The 16,612-nt window shown below is 34.9% G+C and overlaps 1 protein-coding gene across 2 annotated transcripts in view; it reads right to left on the reverse strand.

Annotated features, from left to right (window-relative positions):
* LOC108606427 (probable Ras GTPase-activating protein) overlaps nt 1-13,752 on the reverse strand; it is a 41,939-nt gene extending 28,187 nt beyond the window's left edge. The window contains exons 1-4 of one of the 2 annotated variants that reach the window (XM_017996533.1): nt 13,403-13,752; nt 2,027-2,139; nt 1,868-1,900; nt 1,545-1,731 (exon numbers count right to left, since the gene is read on the reverse strand). In XM_017996533.1, the coding sequence (XP_017852022.1) occupies nt 1,545-1,731; nt 1,868-1,900; nt 2,027-2,139; nt 13,403-13,481 (412 nt within the window). In that variant the 5' untranslated portion in view covers nt 13,482-13,752. The remainder of the gene's footprint in view (nt 1-1,544; nt 1,732-1,867; nt 1,901-2,026; nt 2,140-13,402) is intronic. The other variant, XM_017996534.1, reaches the window with a different exon arrangement.
* Nucleotides 13,753-16,612: the final 2,860 nt, after the last annotated feature.

The following is a 16,612-nucleotide window of genomic DNA, read 5'->3' on the forward strand; positions in this document are numbered from 1 at the left end:
AAATGTCAAACGAAATTTTGAAAGAATAAGTTGAGTCACTTTAAAAATAGTAATTGGATTAATCTTTAAGTAATTTATTTATATTATGCCTATTGAAGTGAACAAAATCTTATACATACATATTTTTGCAATATTTATACAAGAAATATTTTAGAAATTGTTTTTAATAATTGTGTCAAATTTCCCATAAAAACATATGACAAGTTATAATTATTTGCTAATATTTAGTTTCTAAAAAACTGCCGCTTTGACGCGCACAACTTCTTTGTCATATTTTAATCAAATTGAGCCCACTGTGCGGCGACTTGCAATAAAATGAAACGCAACGGAAATGAGACATGTTCGTTTGGTTGGTTAGTTCGTTATCTCACATTCGCCTGCTCTATTGCTCGCTCGCTCTCCTTTCAACTTGCGCGCAGTCTCTTGGCCGTTCTCGGTTCATTAATGGAACAGTTTGGCAGCCGAAACAAAAGTCACGTTACGGCAAACGCATAACGTTGTTTCTCAAGTGTTTCGCAGTGTAAATGTTCTTGTTTCATGATTGCCGTTGTTGCTGCTGCTGCTGCTGCTGCTGCCTCTGCTGCTGCAGTTGCAGTGGCTGCGCTTTTGTTTACATGCGCAGCAACTTGAGCTAATCGCAGTTTTAATTACATTTAAGTTTTTGTTTTTGGTGTCGAACAGCGACGCCTGCGCAGCTTCGCTGCTCTGCGCTTGAGTGGATATTTAGCTTTGCATTGGCAGCAGCCTTAAAGCGCAGCCATTAACAATAGCAATGTTGCACGCATCAACAACAACAACAACAACAGCAATAGTAACAAACAAGAAGTGACCAATCATTAAATAAAAGCAATAAAGTTGACCTCAATTTTGGAGTCCAACTTTATGCAAATGCTTGCAAAATATGTTAGCAGAGCGTATAATAGTATAAAATTCGCATAAACTATTTATAAATGAATGTTTCAGTCTTCAGTCCAGCACAATGTCTGTCTGTCATTTCACATTCTATTTTTAATGCTACACACACACACACACACATAGCTGTCTGTCTGTCTGTGTGTGTGTAATAAACAATAAGTATATTTGTTGCTTCCCGACTTGGCTCTCATTGGCGAGTTGTTCAATCGCGCGTGCATTGTCATTAACGAGTTCGCCTTTATTGTATGTGTTGGGTGGATGATGGACGGCTCTTCCGTCAAAAGCTGCTGCTCACCTCTCTCTCTCTCTCTCTCGCTCTTTATCTGTTACACCTACAAAGCACTGTTGCTATTGTGCCCAATGTGCTGGCATGCGTGACGACGATACAAACAAATTTCCTGAGTGCACAAAGCCAAAGAGAGGCGTAAAATAAAGAGAGAGAGAGAGAGAGCCCGCGAGAGCGCACTATAATTACGAATGCGCTTAGGCGTAGGTCACTGCAATTAAAACACCGCTTGACCACACACACTCAGACACACACAGACACTTGGGAAGAGAGCGCAAGTGGGAGCGTCTGAGCTTAATTCTAACTGTGCTTTGAACAACGAACTTGAGACGACTTGACTTACCTAAATCATTGTAGAGCGTTGTGTTCAACACAATGTCATTGAGGCCATTCATGCCATTGCCCAAACAAGTGTCTGAATCTTCGTTCTCCTCCGCCAACGTTGGTGGGCCGTCCCACAGCGCTTTGGCTGGACGACGCACTCGATCCAGACGCACGCGTGGAATATCTTCATAGCACACATCGCCCAGCTAGAACATGAATATATAGCGAGAAAATTAAACACACACACACACACATACAAACACATATTAAAATATAAACATAAAATTGAGCTATAATGAAGGGTGCTGCGTTAATTTTACTAATTGTTAGCACATTACCCACCTCCAGCTCCTTCTTGGGCGTGGCCGGAAATATCTACAGTTCCATTATTAATGTTTGCATTAAGTGTAAAAGCACACAATTAAAATTAGTATTAGCAGGTGTATGGGGGGTGGCCTAGCACTTTTCTCATTATTAACTAGACTTGGTTAGTTTGCTTACCGATATTTCTTCGCTGCAATAGGCTGTAAATGTTTGATCATCTTGCTGTAGAACACAATATAGGGGACCCCAGGGCAGGGTTTTGATAGCTCTGGTTAGTTCCCCTTCTGATTCTGCAAAGAAAATATAGTATTTAAATATTAATTAAAGAACAAAACTAAGCATTGTAATTAATAATTAATTTAAGATCTTACAAAGTTATTTTTATAGATAGTATTAGTTATTTAATAAAATTTAATTTTTTAATTTATTGACATTTCATTGCTGAGTCAATTAGGCTTTTCATGAGTCCCTCATGAATCTTAAGCGGTGTATTTTATCTTATTTAACTATTTCTAATTAACACTAACCAGATCTGCTTGGGGTTTTCCTAATTCTTGCAATAAATGTCTAGTCTGGTTAACACTCCCATACATACATACATTATTTCTTCCTTTTACTTTTTAAAGAATATTTTATTTTTAATAGGTATGTTAATTAATTTGAAATAAAATTTTACATTTAGCGTCGACTATCCATAGTTGATATTAAATAAATCTTTAAATTTATTTTCATAATGTTGTATTAGTTTTTCATAAATCACAAGTGCATTTTAGCGCCATCTAGCGCTCGAACTCAAAAGCAACTGCAAGCACAGTGAAATATCTTGCAGTTTGCTTTTAGGCGCGTTCAAAATGTTCAAACATGCGCGCGCTACAGAAATGCACTAAAAAATACCAAGGCAAAGCAACAGCTGTTTGCATACCGTTACAAATGCTGCGACGTCGCTGCTGCTGCACGCATGCGTGTTGCTAATTAGAAGGCGTGCAAGCAAAAATAAAAATAATCATCAAATAAATATGAATGCATTTCATACATAAAAACTAATCTGAGTGTTTGAATGAGTGTGTGTGTGTGTGTGGGAATAGAATGCAACAGAACAGCCGCAGTCAGCTTGAACTAAGTAACTACAATGATGGCTTCCTCTGCCCCGCCTCTGCCACCCCGCTCGTCTAACGCAACTAACACCTGCCCGCATCTCAGCTTCAATAATGTTATCCCAACACTCGAAACTTCATCTAGCGGGCCCCGCAAAAATTCTCAAAGCTTTCGTTTCAGTTCGTTTCGTTTGCTCTCTCTCTGCTTTTTTCCAACTGCTCCATCGGCTTATGCGATAACTATGTAAAGTTATAACAAGCACAACAGAATGAGAAAAATAAAAATATGTGTATATAAACTGTTTTAATTTGATGATGTACACATTGAGAGTTGTTATTGTTGTTAAGAACGACCCAAAAATAAAAAAAACCAACATAAGTTCTACCCAAATGCGCGCAATGAACAAGCAATATAAGAATGTGGGCAGACTACAGTGAAACCTAACAAAGTCAACATAAATAGCAAAATACAAAAACTTTACATTGACTTTACTCGTATAAATTGAAGAAATTTCAACATGAAATAGATTTTTATTTTATCAATAGGTTAAAAATCTCATTTTTAATTAACCCCGTATTTGGGTTAATTTTCTTTTAGGCAACTTTTTGTTAGCAAGATTAATGCAAACAAGGTTGCGATCGAAATAAAATATACATGCCGATATCACCGAATCTGAGGTAATATTTCAATGTGCCTAATTTTGTAATGTTTTTCGTGAATGTATCTAAAAATGGTTTTATTTTACAATATTATTATTAATAGTTTTTTCCTATAATCAGAGGTTAAGGACTTGATAAATACTCAAAAATATATATAATATATCCTCTATCAAATTAAATATTCTGATTACTTTGGGAAAATCATTTTAAATTAAATATGTGATTCTAAGCTGATGATATATGCAATTATCAATATGTATTAATAATAATAATTATTAATAATTAATTATAATTATTAATAATTAATAATTATTGTTTTATGATTTTATTTATCTCTCTTTTAATATTAATTATATATAATGCTTAGTATTAAAATTAAGAAATTGCAGTTTATAGCCAAACATATTTTCTGTGTATTCAATTTATCTATTAGGGAGATTGAGTATATGAAAGAATGTGGACTAAAAAGAGAGTCTTCTTATTATTAGGCTGTCATTTAGAGGTCATTATTTTTTTTGTGTTCATCAAGTTTGTTTTTATTGAATTTATCTCTTCCTTATGCTTAGAATATTTAAATCTATGAACAATCGCATTTAAAAATGAGCATGAGCTTTAAAAACGTCCGCTGATTAGCATATCTAGGCTACACTGTACTTGACATTAATGGCAAGTTGGTGTTGTAAGGGAGTAAGCAAGTAGCTCCACTTGACTGTTACTTGCTGCTCTATCATTTTCACACACACACACACACATGTGTATATGTGTAAGTACGTTTTAAGTTCGTCGCGCATTTAACATAAATATTCTATGTAATTGTACAAGAGCACAAACTGAAGAAGTTCTGACAGTGGGACGTCGACGTCGACGTTGCTCAGCAACTTTGCGTTAATTTTGAAACGTCCGTTGGCCGTTTATATATTTATTTAGTTTTCTTTTGCTTCTTTTCTTTTTTTTTTTTTTGCATAAGAATTTCTTGCTTTTTTGAGTTCAATGCACTGTGTCAGCGATTTTTTCTTTTTTTCTCTTATGCTTGCCCCGCTGCGATCGCTGGGCATTAGCGTTGCTGCAGTCGTCGTCGCTTAACAGGTGGAACGGAACGGAACAGAACGGGCGGGGAGGGGCTCTCTTTTGCGGTTGCGACTGCGAAAAACAAAATAAAAGAAACGCAAGCGAATTCCCAAGCGTGTTCTCTCAATTCTCAATGACAGCAGCTGTGTCTTTCTTTCTGTCCGTCTCTCTCTCTCTCTCTCTCTGTCTTCTTAGCGTTACGTCATAATGTCACGTGTGCAATGAAAGGATTCCCCAGTATGCGAGGCAGATGAACTGGCAACAAGTGAAGGAACTGACAAGGTTAAGCTACAAAGCAACTCCAGTTTATAGGAATTATTATTAAAAATATCAGACTCGAATGAGAAAAACGATAAGAAGGGCTTACCAAGAAGCTGTGGATCAAAACTCAAGCCCAAGGCAGGTTATGATTTATCTAGTAACCTCTTTCATATAATTATTATTATTTAATTAAATAATTTTGTAGCCAACCAAAAGATAATTTTAAAGAGATAGAATAGAATAGTCATGTCCGTTCTTCGGACTTTAATAAGCGACATTCAAGGCCACAAAGGTCTGAGCATTGAAATTTGACATGTAGACTACTCCACTCACATCCCAAAATATTCAACATACGCTCACGAAACTTTAATAATACTTTAAGCAACAATGTTTGTTTGTTATACATAATATATTTGAAAAAAAAAAAAAATGTTATAGAAATATTTACCATAAGGGGTGCCTATCTTAATTTTAGATGAGATGTTTTTAGAATTCGTTGTAGATTCCGAATTTGAAGCAACAAAATTTACCCTATGCTACTACTAAAACTTCAGATGGGGTTTCTAGAAGAAAAAGTAGAAGGCTAGTTTCTAACCTCATCCAATGTATATACTTGATCAAAAATTAGGTTTCTATTTGTTTCTGTGAGCTTGGTTCGCATTTCGAGAAAAAGTGTATTTACAAGTTGGTACATTTATATATTATTATTACAAGTTTTTCCCATAATTAATTATTGCATTAGTCTGCTCGAGAATACAGTCACATAATATTTAAAATGTTTGCCTGCTGAAATCTTAAATCTTTTCCAGCTCTGGAAACAAAGTGTATGTGGGAAATATACTATATATTATATAGTAGTATATCAGACCAAGTTTATTTTTAATTTATAGGTTTTTTGCATAACAAATAGAGTTTATAATAATGTTAGATTTTTTATGGAAACTTGCATAAAATATTGTAAATAGTTTTAAGGAAATAGATGCATGTGTTTTATTTTTACTCTTAAATCTGTAATTTTTATATTTTTTGCTAATTATATTAATGCGTTAGACTTCAAGAGTTGCTAAGTGAAACGTCTTTAATTTGCAAGATAAATGAAATCTTGTAATAATAATAAATGCAATTAAAACTTTAACTTGTCATTGCTTTTATATATAGATATATACAGATTAACACTCTGAGTATAATTTTTCGCATAATTTTAGATACAATGCTTAATTTTAGGCGCCTATTACTATTTTGGGGATGACAGCTATAATTAGCCTGTGAGTTCAGCTGCAAGTGCAATTTAGATTGCATAGTAAATTTATTTTTTCTTTATTTTCAATCTTGGGCACACACAAAAGAAAGAAATATAAACTTTAAAATAAACTGCGACCACACGCATTACATTTGTTTATTTTAATAGTTGTATTAAAGCGAACATATTACTTGCCACAGAGCTCATGACGCTGCTGCAAGTGGCAACAAAATTGACTTATTAAAATGTTGAAGCGCCCCTCAAGAGAAGAGAGGCCTGCCCAAAAGACATTGCCAATTAAAACTAATTTAAATTAATTTATTCGATGCCATGCGTCATGTGTGTGGGTGTGACGGCTAAACATACGCATGTGTTCGTGTGTGTGTGTGTGTGTGTGTGTTGTGGTTGTGGGTGCGGCAGTAGCATATACTTAGCAGAAGCTGTGCCCAAGTAGGGGCTGTGGGTGGGGGTGGGGGCCCAAAGTGACGATCGACGCAGAAAGTTTTGCTGCGGTTCGTTGCTGTTGTCAGTTGTTTTCATTAGCTTGTCGCAGCTATAACCAAAAAAACAAACGAAACAAGCCGCGAGATATATATGAGACAACAAAGGGGGGGAGGGGGGGACATGTTGCAGCTTGTGTCGTGGCAAGCGCCGCGCCGCCACCAAAAGCAAACGCGCTCGCGTTGCAACTTCCGCATGCACAGGCAGCTGGGCCAGACAGACGGACGGAGAATCCGAAACGAAACCAAGACGCGCCGCCGCCGCCGCCCCCACCACGCCCCACTAACAAACATGCTTTGTTTGCGGTCTCTCTCCCCATGTGAGTGTGTGTTTGTGTGGGTGAATGAAAAAAGACTTGAAAACTGTCATAAGGGGAGAGCGCAGGCAGCAGTGTTGCCAAGTTTTTTTTTTCAAAAATTTCTAATTGGAAAAAAGCTTAAGTAGTTTTTTGCAATAATTATATGAATTCTATTTATTAAAAAATAGTAATTGCTTATTAGAAATGTCTTGGAGCTTTCAAAACTAAAACTATTTATTATTAATTTTTCAATATTTTTTATTTATCGTTTATTTATATTCTAATTTTTATAGCTATAAAATTGCTAATTTCCTTCTATAGAATAGTATAGTAAGTTAATTAAATCAGCTCGAAGCTGATATCGTTATAATTGAGTTTGAAAATAAAAATAAAATACGAGAGCAAACTGGGTTTTTCAATATATTCTTTGTTTAGAACTTTATATACTTTAAATAATTATTTTTTTTAAAACTATAGATACTACAAATATTTAATCGTCTAGGCTTATTATTCTGATTTATTCATTTTTAAATATTTTATTTATCTTCAATTTGTTCTAGCTATAAAATAGCTAAATTTGGCAACAGTGCACAAGAAGCCGAAAGCAAAGTTTATAGAAGGCAATTTTGGATTCGAGCCATATGCCAAGCATTTATCCCATAAGCACACACACACACACACACACACAGTGACATGCAATCTAACACAAATAGTTGCGTAAATGCAACTACAACAACAACAATTACAACTATAGGCAACAATCATAATAACAAGAGCAACGCATTTAATTAGGTTTATGGGAAATATGCGCAACTGCAAGAAAGAAATAAATAAATGAAAAAAAGCCAAACAATTCACAATTCACAACAAACCCGCCACGCCCCACTCCCGACACGGTCGGCCCAGTCAACAATGCAGAATTATAGCATAACTTGAATTTTGCATCATGTAATCATGACAGACCAAAAAGCGAACCGGGTCGCGTTTTTATTTGTCAATTCATTTAAAGATTGTTGATTTTTTTTATCTCACTCCCTCTCTCCATCTCCATCTCCGTCTCTCTCTCTCTCTCTATTTTTTGCACATTTTCTTTTGCGTCTACGCAATGCGCACAAAGTTTCGTAATATCTTTTTAGAAGACACGCGATTTCGAAATATATTTCTGCATTTGCATTTGAAATCTTTATGAATATGCATATGCCTATTCTCACGCAACAGTATGTGCTACAAGTATGCGCCACATATGCAAATACTCATGTTGAAATTAAAGCAAAATTACATATTTAAGAAAATGCATTTCGAGTAAACAATTAAAACTTATGATGGATATTTCGCATTTAAATGCGAATTGAATTTTTAACAACAATATTTTGAAATCATTATTTAAGTTAACCTCTATGACAAAGCAAATATTTCAGCATTAAATCAAAATAATGCTTATTATTCTTTTGATTTATTACAATTAATGTTGCCATATTAGCTTATTATAAGCTAGATTTTATCATTTTTGAAAATGAAGTAGCTTATACAATTTGAAAAAACCTAAAACTTGAATTATATCATAATCATATGGTTACTATATGGCAAATTAACTTCATAATTCAATGAAATTACTAGGCACAGATCTCATGAATTTAGGTTTTGAATATCTTTTCACTAGTCAGCGAGCCTTTTCTTTTTTATTAGCTACTCACTTGACTTTTAGCTTATTTTAGCTCATTTTTAATACGAACTTTAGTTTATACCGGGGCTGGCAAAACTTATTACGATATTTTTAATTTTTGATTTATTTAAATTTCACATACATCCTTCCAGTTAGAAGCAATTTGCTTGAATTTTATATAAAACTTTTAAGCATTAAGATTTTTGGTTTTTTACAATCTTAAAATCTTCGAAATATATACGAAAATTGTTGATACATATAGCTATTTGCCTGATTTGTATGTTCGTAGAAATTATCTTTGCAAGAACATATCATTAAATAAAATTCTATAAAATGACACAATCTTGGGTTCCACAATATTATTTATTCATTGTTGGGTATTTTTATATATTTTTTATATATTGATTATAATTAATAAATTTCTGTGAGTTAGTGTAAATTTCTATTTGTAACTTTACTTTATACAAAAGCATATATTTATTTAAGCCATTATAGCTATTATATTTTATATTTCATCATGGAAAGTAAAAGTCGATTCTATGGCTAAAATGCATTTTTATATATCGACTAATATTTTATAAAATATTTTTGACGTAGTAAAAAATTACATGTCAAAAATAATATTGAAGCCAAGTTAAATTTGGCGACTAGTGTATTTGTTTACTCTTGTGTATAACTGATATCTGGGGAATGTTTCAGTCTTCAGGAATCAAATTGCTATCAAAATGATATCAAGTTTTTTTTTAAACAAAACTTCTGTTTATACTATTTAGTTTATACACATTTAATATTATTCTTAGTGTCTACACACGTTTGAAAAACAAAATGTTGTTTAAACAAAACTTTGCATACGGAAATCATTTAAAAGCTGCTTAGCACTTAATAAACTTGTAGCCTATGGCCAAGTTGTCAAAGTTTAAGCGATTAACAACTATCTAAAAAAAAAGAGCATCATCTATTGAGGGCATTGCCTAAAGGCGGCGGCGGCGGCTCGAGCTTAAGCTCAAGCTCGAGAGCTTGGCTTTCATCAGAGATTTCTTATAATTAATTTGAAATTAATTAAAACAAAGTTTAAAAAACAATTTGCATATATGTATGACGGTGTGTATGTAGTAGTAGTAGTAGAAATATTTACTTTTACTCAACTTTCGGTTTTCGATTTCGGTTGATTTTCTTTCCAGCTGATCCGCTGATCCGCTGATCCGAAGATGTGGTAATGCTAGCTGCACTCTCAGATTACTTTACTGTTTACCAGTTTACAGTTTACACCCGCTCCTCCTCCAGTTCGCTCTCTCATTTCAAATGCTCAACAGGTTTTTGCATTATTTTTTGTTAGCTTGTTTTAATTTATGGCACAGCACACAAATTTCCTTTTCTTGTTGTTGCTTTCAACTGGTTTTTGAGCGGAGGGGAGCGGAGCGAGGGGGGCAAAAGGAAAAACCTGCGACAGCGACGTGTTAATCCGTTTGACGTTCGATTTGCCAAAACGCCAAAAAGGGGCGTGGCCACGGTCGAGTTGTTGTTGTCGCGCAGCGTCCCCGAAACACTTGAGGAAAAAGTGAATTTTTTCATAGAAAGTTGCTGGGCAACATTTGAAGTTCGGGGCGCGACGCATTTACTTGAAAATAGAAAACAGCCGCGCACAAGAACAACAACAACAACAATAACAACAATTGTAAACTAGCAACAACAAATGCATACTCCCTTTTAAAATGCATGTAACTTAACTTTCTAGCAACAGATGGCGCTGTTAACCCATTAAGACAAAATCGAAGAACATTAAGACAACAGCAACAAAAGCAAGTGCAACACTTTGGCCAAAACTGTGCCACGACAACAAAAGTTGTTAATGACGCCATCGAGCTTTTACACTCTCTTGCGCACACACACACACACACACACACATGTCTAGCTGTCTTCCTTTAACGAGCGTGCTTGATTTACGCTTAGAAAAGCGCTGACAGCTTTCGAAATGATCGACTATGACATACTCTGGGCTCTTGCATTCACTTCCCCTTTAGATAACTTCATTTTATTGATATTCAAAGCACACACAGCGATAAGATCACCTGTCAGCAGTTTCATTTGACTCTTTGTCCGGTCAGTATCTTATCAATTTATCAGTCAAGATTGTTCAAGAGCAAAGCTTCGCCATTAATTCAAAAGCGTTTATCATTTATAAAATTTAGTTTAGTTTAACGAGCTTTGAACATCAATTTATCATTTCGATACTAATACTTAACAAGTATTTATTGGTTGCTTTTAGTGTGGCATAATAATATAACTATTGTTATTTAAATTTTGTATTAAACATACTACAAATTATATGTTTTTGTAATTTTTTCTATATTTGTAGTACAAATTTTGGGGTGCAAAAAGTAGTGACTACAAAAAGACTTTCAAACATCTTTTTGCTTATAGTTTTTGATTTTCTGACTTTACTTTTTTGCATGTTTTCATACAAAATTTTATTTATTAGTAAAATGATTTTTAAAAATTTTTTTTTTATTATTTAGGAGCAACTTTCCATTAATATCAATATGTCAATAGACTCTGTTCAAATGGTGAATGCATTTAACTTTAGTTTTGTGCAATTTTTTATATTTTTTTTAAATATTATTTTTAATTTATTATTTTGCAGCTATTAACCTCTTTGCCAACTTCATAGGGTATATGGCTGCCATATAAATGGCAAATGGCCCGCAAGCCAATGCCCAAGAACCAAAGACTTGATAGGGGAGCTAAGGCAATACCAAAAAAAAAAATGAAAACATGTTAACCAAGACGGTCAAGTGACATGCAAAGCGAAAGCAGGCAACAGACACTAAAGCAACATGACTGAAATGATGTCAAGCCGGCGGGCACGAAATTAGCAGCAACAGCAAATATCGACGGCAGCAACAACAACAACAACAACAACAACAAGTGAACAAACGAAGGCGGCAGCAATTTTGCTCAGCAAGGGGCCATTGGCCATTGTGTAGGTGTAGGCTAAAAGGCAAGGCTAAAGCCAAAGGCTGTTAGAATGTCACAAGTGACCTTGACACACCAAACGGCAACACGCACACACACACACACACACACACACATGCATGGCATACACACCTTACTTCCGTTTTGCTGGCGGCGAAACTCCAAATCAAATAAAATGAAAAGCATAACGGTGCAAAAGAGCGAGAGAGAGAGAGAGAAACTCAAAGAAATAATAATAATGGCAAAAAGTGTCGTCGCTGCAAGCGCAAGCAGCGCAGCCAAGAGCTCTCTGCTGACATTTGCAAGCTTAGCTCTGCCTTGAAGCCTTTAATTTTTGTCACGACGCAACTTTGATGGCCACAAGGCGACAAAATTGTCAGTGGCTAGTTCGATTTTTTTAACTAAACATTAACTGAACTAGTTTCAATACCGAAATTAGAAAAACTCAATTATATATATCTCTTATATACATATATATCTCTTAAAAAATTATATTCAATTTGGGAATTAAGTTTGTAAACTGTTTTGTGCATAGTTTTCTAATATTTAATTTGTTAATAATCCACGAAAAAGTTAGAGATTCAAATCATAGGTTATAAAAATTAATCAAGAAGGAAGCTCAGATATGGCATATATTTTATATTATTATATTTATATAATTTGACTAATTTAAAATATAAATTTTGTATATTGTTCAATGCGCTAATCTTCAGATTCTTTTAAACGATATATATTCATATTGTATTTAAATCTTGTAATTAAATTGAAACAAAAAAATTAAAATTAATTAAATTAAAAATTGAAGTAATTCGCGTATTTCTTTTAAATTTTAGTTTCATTTAAATAAAAAAGTCATATAAATAATTTAGTTTATCGCGCAGTGTGCACTTTATTACTTAATTGACATAATTTTCAAATTTATGCATTGGCCTTTGTGCATAATATACTTAGATTACAATATCAAAGGCTAATTTGCTTATGCTCAATAGCATAATTAATTGTTTCATTGAAATGCTAAACTTTCAGAGAAAATAATAAAAAAATAAAATGTAAATCACAGAAATTAACAAATTAGCTGCTGGCGCTCATTAAGCTGCTGTCTTGAGCGAAACAACAAGAGAAAATATAAACAAATAAAGCCATAAAACCATAAAAATCATTAAATAAAAAATATTTCCTAAGCAATTGCTGTTCACTTTTGTCACCTGTCAAAGAAGTTTGTGCGCATACTGTGCTACATACCTGTGTGCATGTGTATGTGTGTGTGTGTTTGTTTGTTTGCATACCTTTTTTGCCTTGAGGCAAACCCTCGAAACTACTTTGTACACAATAAAAATAAAGCGGATGGTAGGACAGGTAAAAATGCTAATAGTAGATAACGGGAACGAACGGCTAACAACAAACAATGCCAATGCCTTAACTATAAAATGTTTGTTTGCTTTAGCTCGCTCTCGCTCTTTCTCTCTCTCTCTCTTACTCTCTATCGACAAATTTTCCCAGAGCTGTAGCTGCGGCATTTGCACAGGTGTCAAGCCGAAAAACTTCATAAGAGGGCAGCAGCATCCGCAACAGCTGAGCGCCTGGCACTTACCCCGTGTGGAAGAGAGAGGGAGAGAGAGAAAGAGAGAGCGCGCCTACTAGGGTTGCATCGGATGTGAAAAGTCAACGGATATGATGTGAAATTTGTTTGATTTGCGTCTAAGCGGTTGACAGGATGTGATGAGCAAATTTACATTTCATCTAATTACTACTATAATCAAAATTTGATTCCTTATTTGATTTTTATGCTACTCACCACACACATCCAGCCAGCCCTCAATGCGACTGGGGTAGGAAATTGCATTGCTGCGATTCAAATATGTGCGTCTGCCCATGTTTACTGTTTGTTCCTTTGGGTGGGTGGGTGTATGTCCCGGTGTCCCGGTGGTGCTTCACTGCTTTTGTATATTTCGGATGCTGCTCTTTGGGCTTTTGCACACACGCACATGCAATGCTCTCTTAAGCTGCCGCGCTCTCCCGCTCACGCTGACGCTTGCTGCTCGTTATCTTTCGGCTTATCGACAAGTTGTCGAATTACTCTTCTGCTGCTGCTGCTGCTGCTGCTGTCGCTGCTTCTTCCTCTTGTTGTTGTTCTGCTTAATTTGAATATTGATTTTGTTGGCCGCCGCCGCCGCTTGGCTAATGTTGCTTTTTATGTTTATTGCACTTGTCTTGGAACACAATCATAAAAATAAAAAAAATATATATTTAACACACACTGAATTGATTTGCCGTTTTAAGCACTCAGTTTGCTGTTGTTACACCCTTTTGGCTTTGGCATCGATTAATATTAAAAAAATATATACATATACACATGTATATAAAGTCAATAACAAGAGCGTAAAACAAAAACGCGCTTTAGCTACACGATTCGTTTTTTTTTTTTTTTTGCTTTTGTTTTACGTGTTTCGTGTTTTCAACCGTTTTTTGATTTATTTTATTTACGCACGGCTCAAGCTCAATGATGAAGCTCTCACATTGAAACGTAAGTATACATGTGTGTGTGTGAGTGCGTAATTATCTATTTCAGGCTCTTGGCGAATCGCCGCTCTCAACAGCTGAGCGCAGCAGGCGTTTTTGAGAGATGCTTCGATTTTTGACTCCCCCGCTTCGTCGCAGCCACCGCCACCAAAAGCTACAGACGACGACGACGACGACGCGTGACGTATTTATTGTTGTTGAAGTTGCCCCGTTATTGTTGTAGATTGTATATACAAACAGCAGCGTTTAATAGCAGTACATACATATGCATGTTTGTCTGTGTATTATTGTTAATATACCGCGTTGAAGGCCGGTCGGCGCATATTAAAGTTGTATTTATTATTGTTGTTGCCTTTATATAGTTTTTGTCGCGCTAACGAAACCAGAAACTTTTTTAGCATTCACAGACGCCGCCACCGCTGCCGCTGCCGCCACCGCTTCTCATTCTAAGCCACACAACAACAACAAAATCTCTGCATGTGTGTGTGTGTGTGTGTATGCCGCTGCATGTATATGTATTGTATGTGCATGCGTTTTTGGTTGCTTGTAGTATTTTTAAAATTATGTACAAATGCGACAACGGCGCGCATTTATTTCCAGCCAATAGAACATAGCTTGCTGCTTGTCATTAACAACACACACGCAGACCATAAATAAAAAAAATAGCACACACTTTACTACAGGTATGTTATTAAAAAAACAACAACAACACGAACACAACGCACGAGTTTTAAATGCACAACAAACATTTGAAACAACTTTATGCGTGCGCATAAACTTCTTTCTTTGAACGAAATTTAAAAAGAGCGCGATTATTGTTGCAATGCGCGACACACGTCCGCCCTGCTTAAACATAAAAAAACAACAAATCTTTAACGGTTGTTATCAACCTCTCTTCTCTTCGGAGCGAGCAGTGGCGCAACGAATAAGCGAGCAAGAGGTCCGACTGGAAACTCGATAGGCGCGTCAACAGCTGCTCGATTATTAACGTTGCAAGTATCATCCAGCACAGCAAGCCAGTATATGAATTGAATGCTCATTTAAAAAAATCGCCAATAATGTCATAACTTTCAATTATAAGAATTTATAGATTTTGATAAATAATTTGTGTTTCTAATCAGATTTAATTCGAACATCTAAATTTGATTTCCTAATCCAACTTGCGTGTGACCGTCATTGGCATACCACTAAAATACCAAAAAAAAAAAAAAATAAATGAATTCATTGCAAGTGCTGACTGCAGCATTTAAAAGTATACTCTGCTTAAGTATCTTTATCCTACTACTATTCGTACTAAATAATTTTCTGCAACACAAAGAACATATCCAAGTTAGATTTCAGATTTATGTATATGTTTCAGTTAATTTAAATAATTTTTGACCTGCAACTGCATGCATATAATTTTCATAACGTAAGCATGTGTAAGAGATGCTTTTAAAAAATATTGTTGCATAGGCAAGGGCGAACTTAAACTTTTCTTAAGGTAAAAATGTATATCTTTATTTAACAGGCTCTCTGTTACTTTTAGGGCAACTTAATCTAGTTTTACATTAAGGGGAAGAAACAACAATAGATCACATGCATGTTTATATGGTTGGGTACTTACATATTCTTTTTACATTATTTACTTTCATACTGTTTCTAAATTACAAGAGGACTCTTGTTGACGACACCTTTTTAATCTTTTTTTTAGTGAGACGTCTGTCCAGTTCATTCGAATGAACACAAAGGCACAACTCTATCGCCAAAATACCTAAGGTATTTTAAGGGAACATTAGAGATTCTTCTTGGGATCTTTGATTGAGGCTGCTTTTCGCCTCAATGCCAAGTATTTGCAGAGCGTATTTCCATATGGGGTTTAATATGACCTTGTATATTGCCACTATATTGCCGACAGGCAGCTATAATCTGCTACGTCATCTTTTTAGCGTTACGGACCGTTGCACCATTGATGTGTGCGCTTTAAACTTTAGTTTGGCATTTCTGCACAAAATAGGACTGGACAAGGAACCTTAAACTCATCTGCCAGTGGGAGGCCCAATAGAACTTTTAGGTCTCAGCGCACATTTACTCTAATTAATATTAACTAGGGGCATTAGAGTGTAGCGTACAGATATTGCCTGAAACATTTGTAATTCTCTAAAATTGCTGAATTTATTATGGCTCTGTAGACAATAAAAAACTCTTTCGGTTTGTAAGCATACGAATTAAATTTTACTTGTTTCGAACGTTTTACATGAGTTTAATAGTGTGCACGATTAGTAAAATTTAGTCATTAGTAGGTAATCAAATAAACATTAATATTAATAACAGTAGTTTTTGTTGCTGTTCTTGTTGTTGTGCAAAACTTGCGCGTACTTTTCGTCAAATGTGAAATTTGCATAAATAATGAATACACAACAGGGTCACAACAGCACATCGAATTTACTATATAGTATTTAGATTTTCGTATAGATATATAGGTGTATTTATGTATGTATATATA

This window comes from Drosophila busckii, chromosome X (assembly GCF_011750605.1).
Source record: "Drosophila busckii strain San Diego stock center, stock number 13000-0081.31 chromosome X, ASM1175060v1, whole genome shotgun sequence".
In the NCBI taxonomy this organism is placed as follows: domain Eukaryota; kingdom Metazoa; phylum Arthropoda; class Insecta; order Diptera; family Drosophilidae; genus Drosophila; species Drosophila busckii.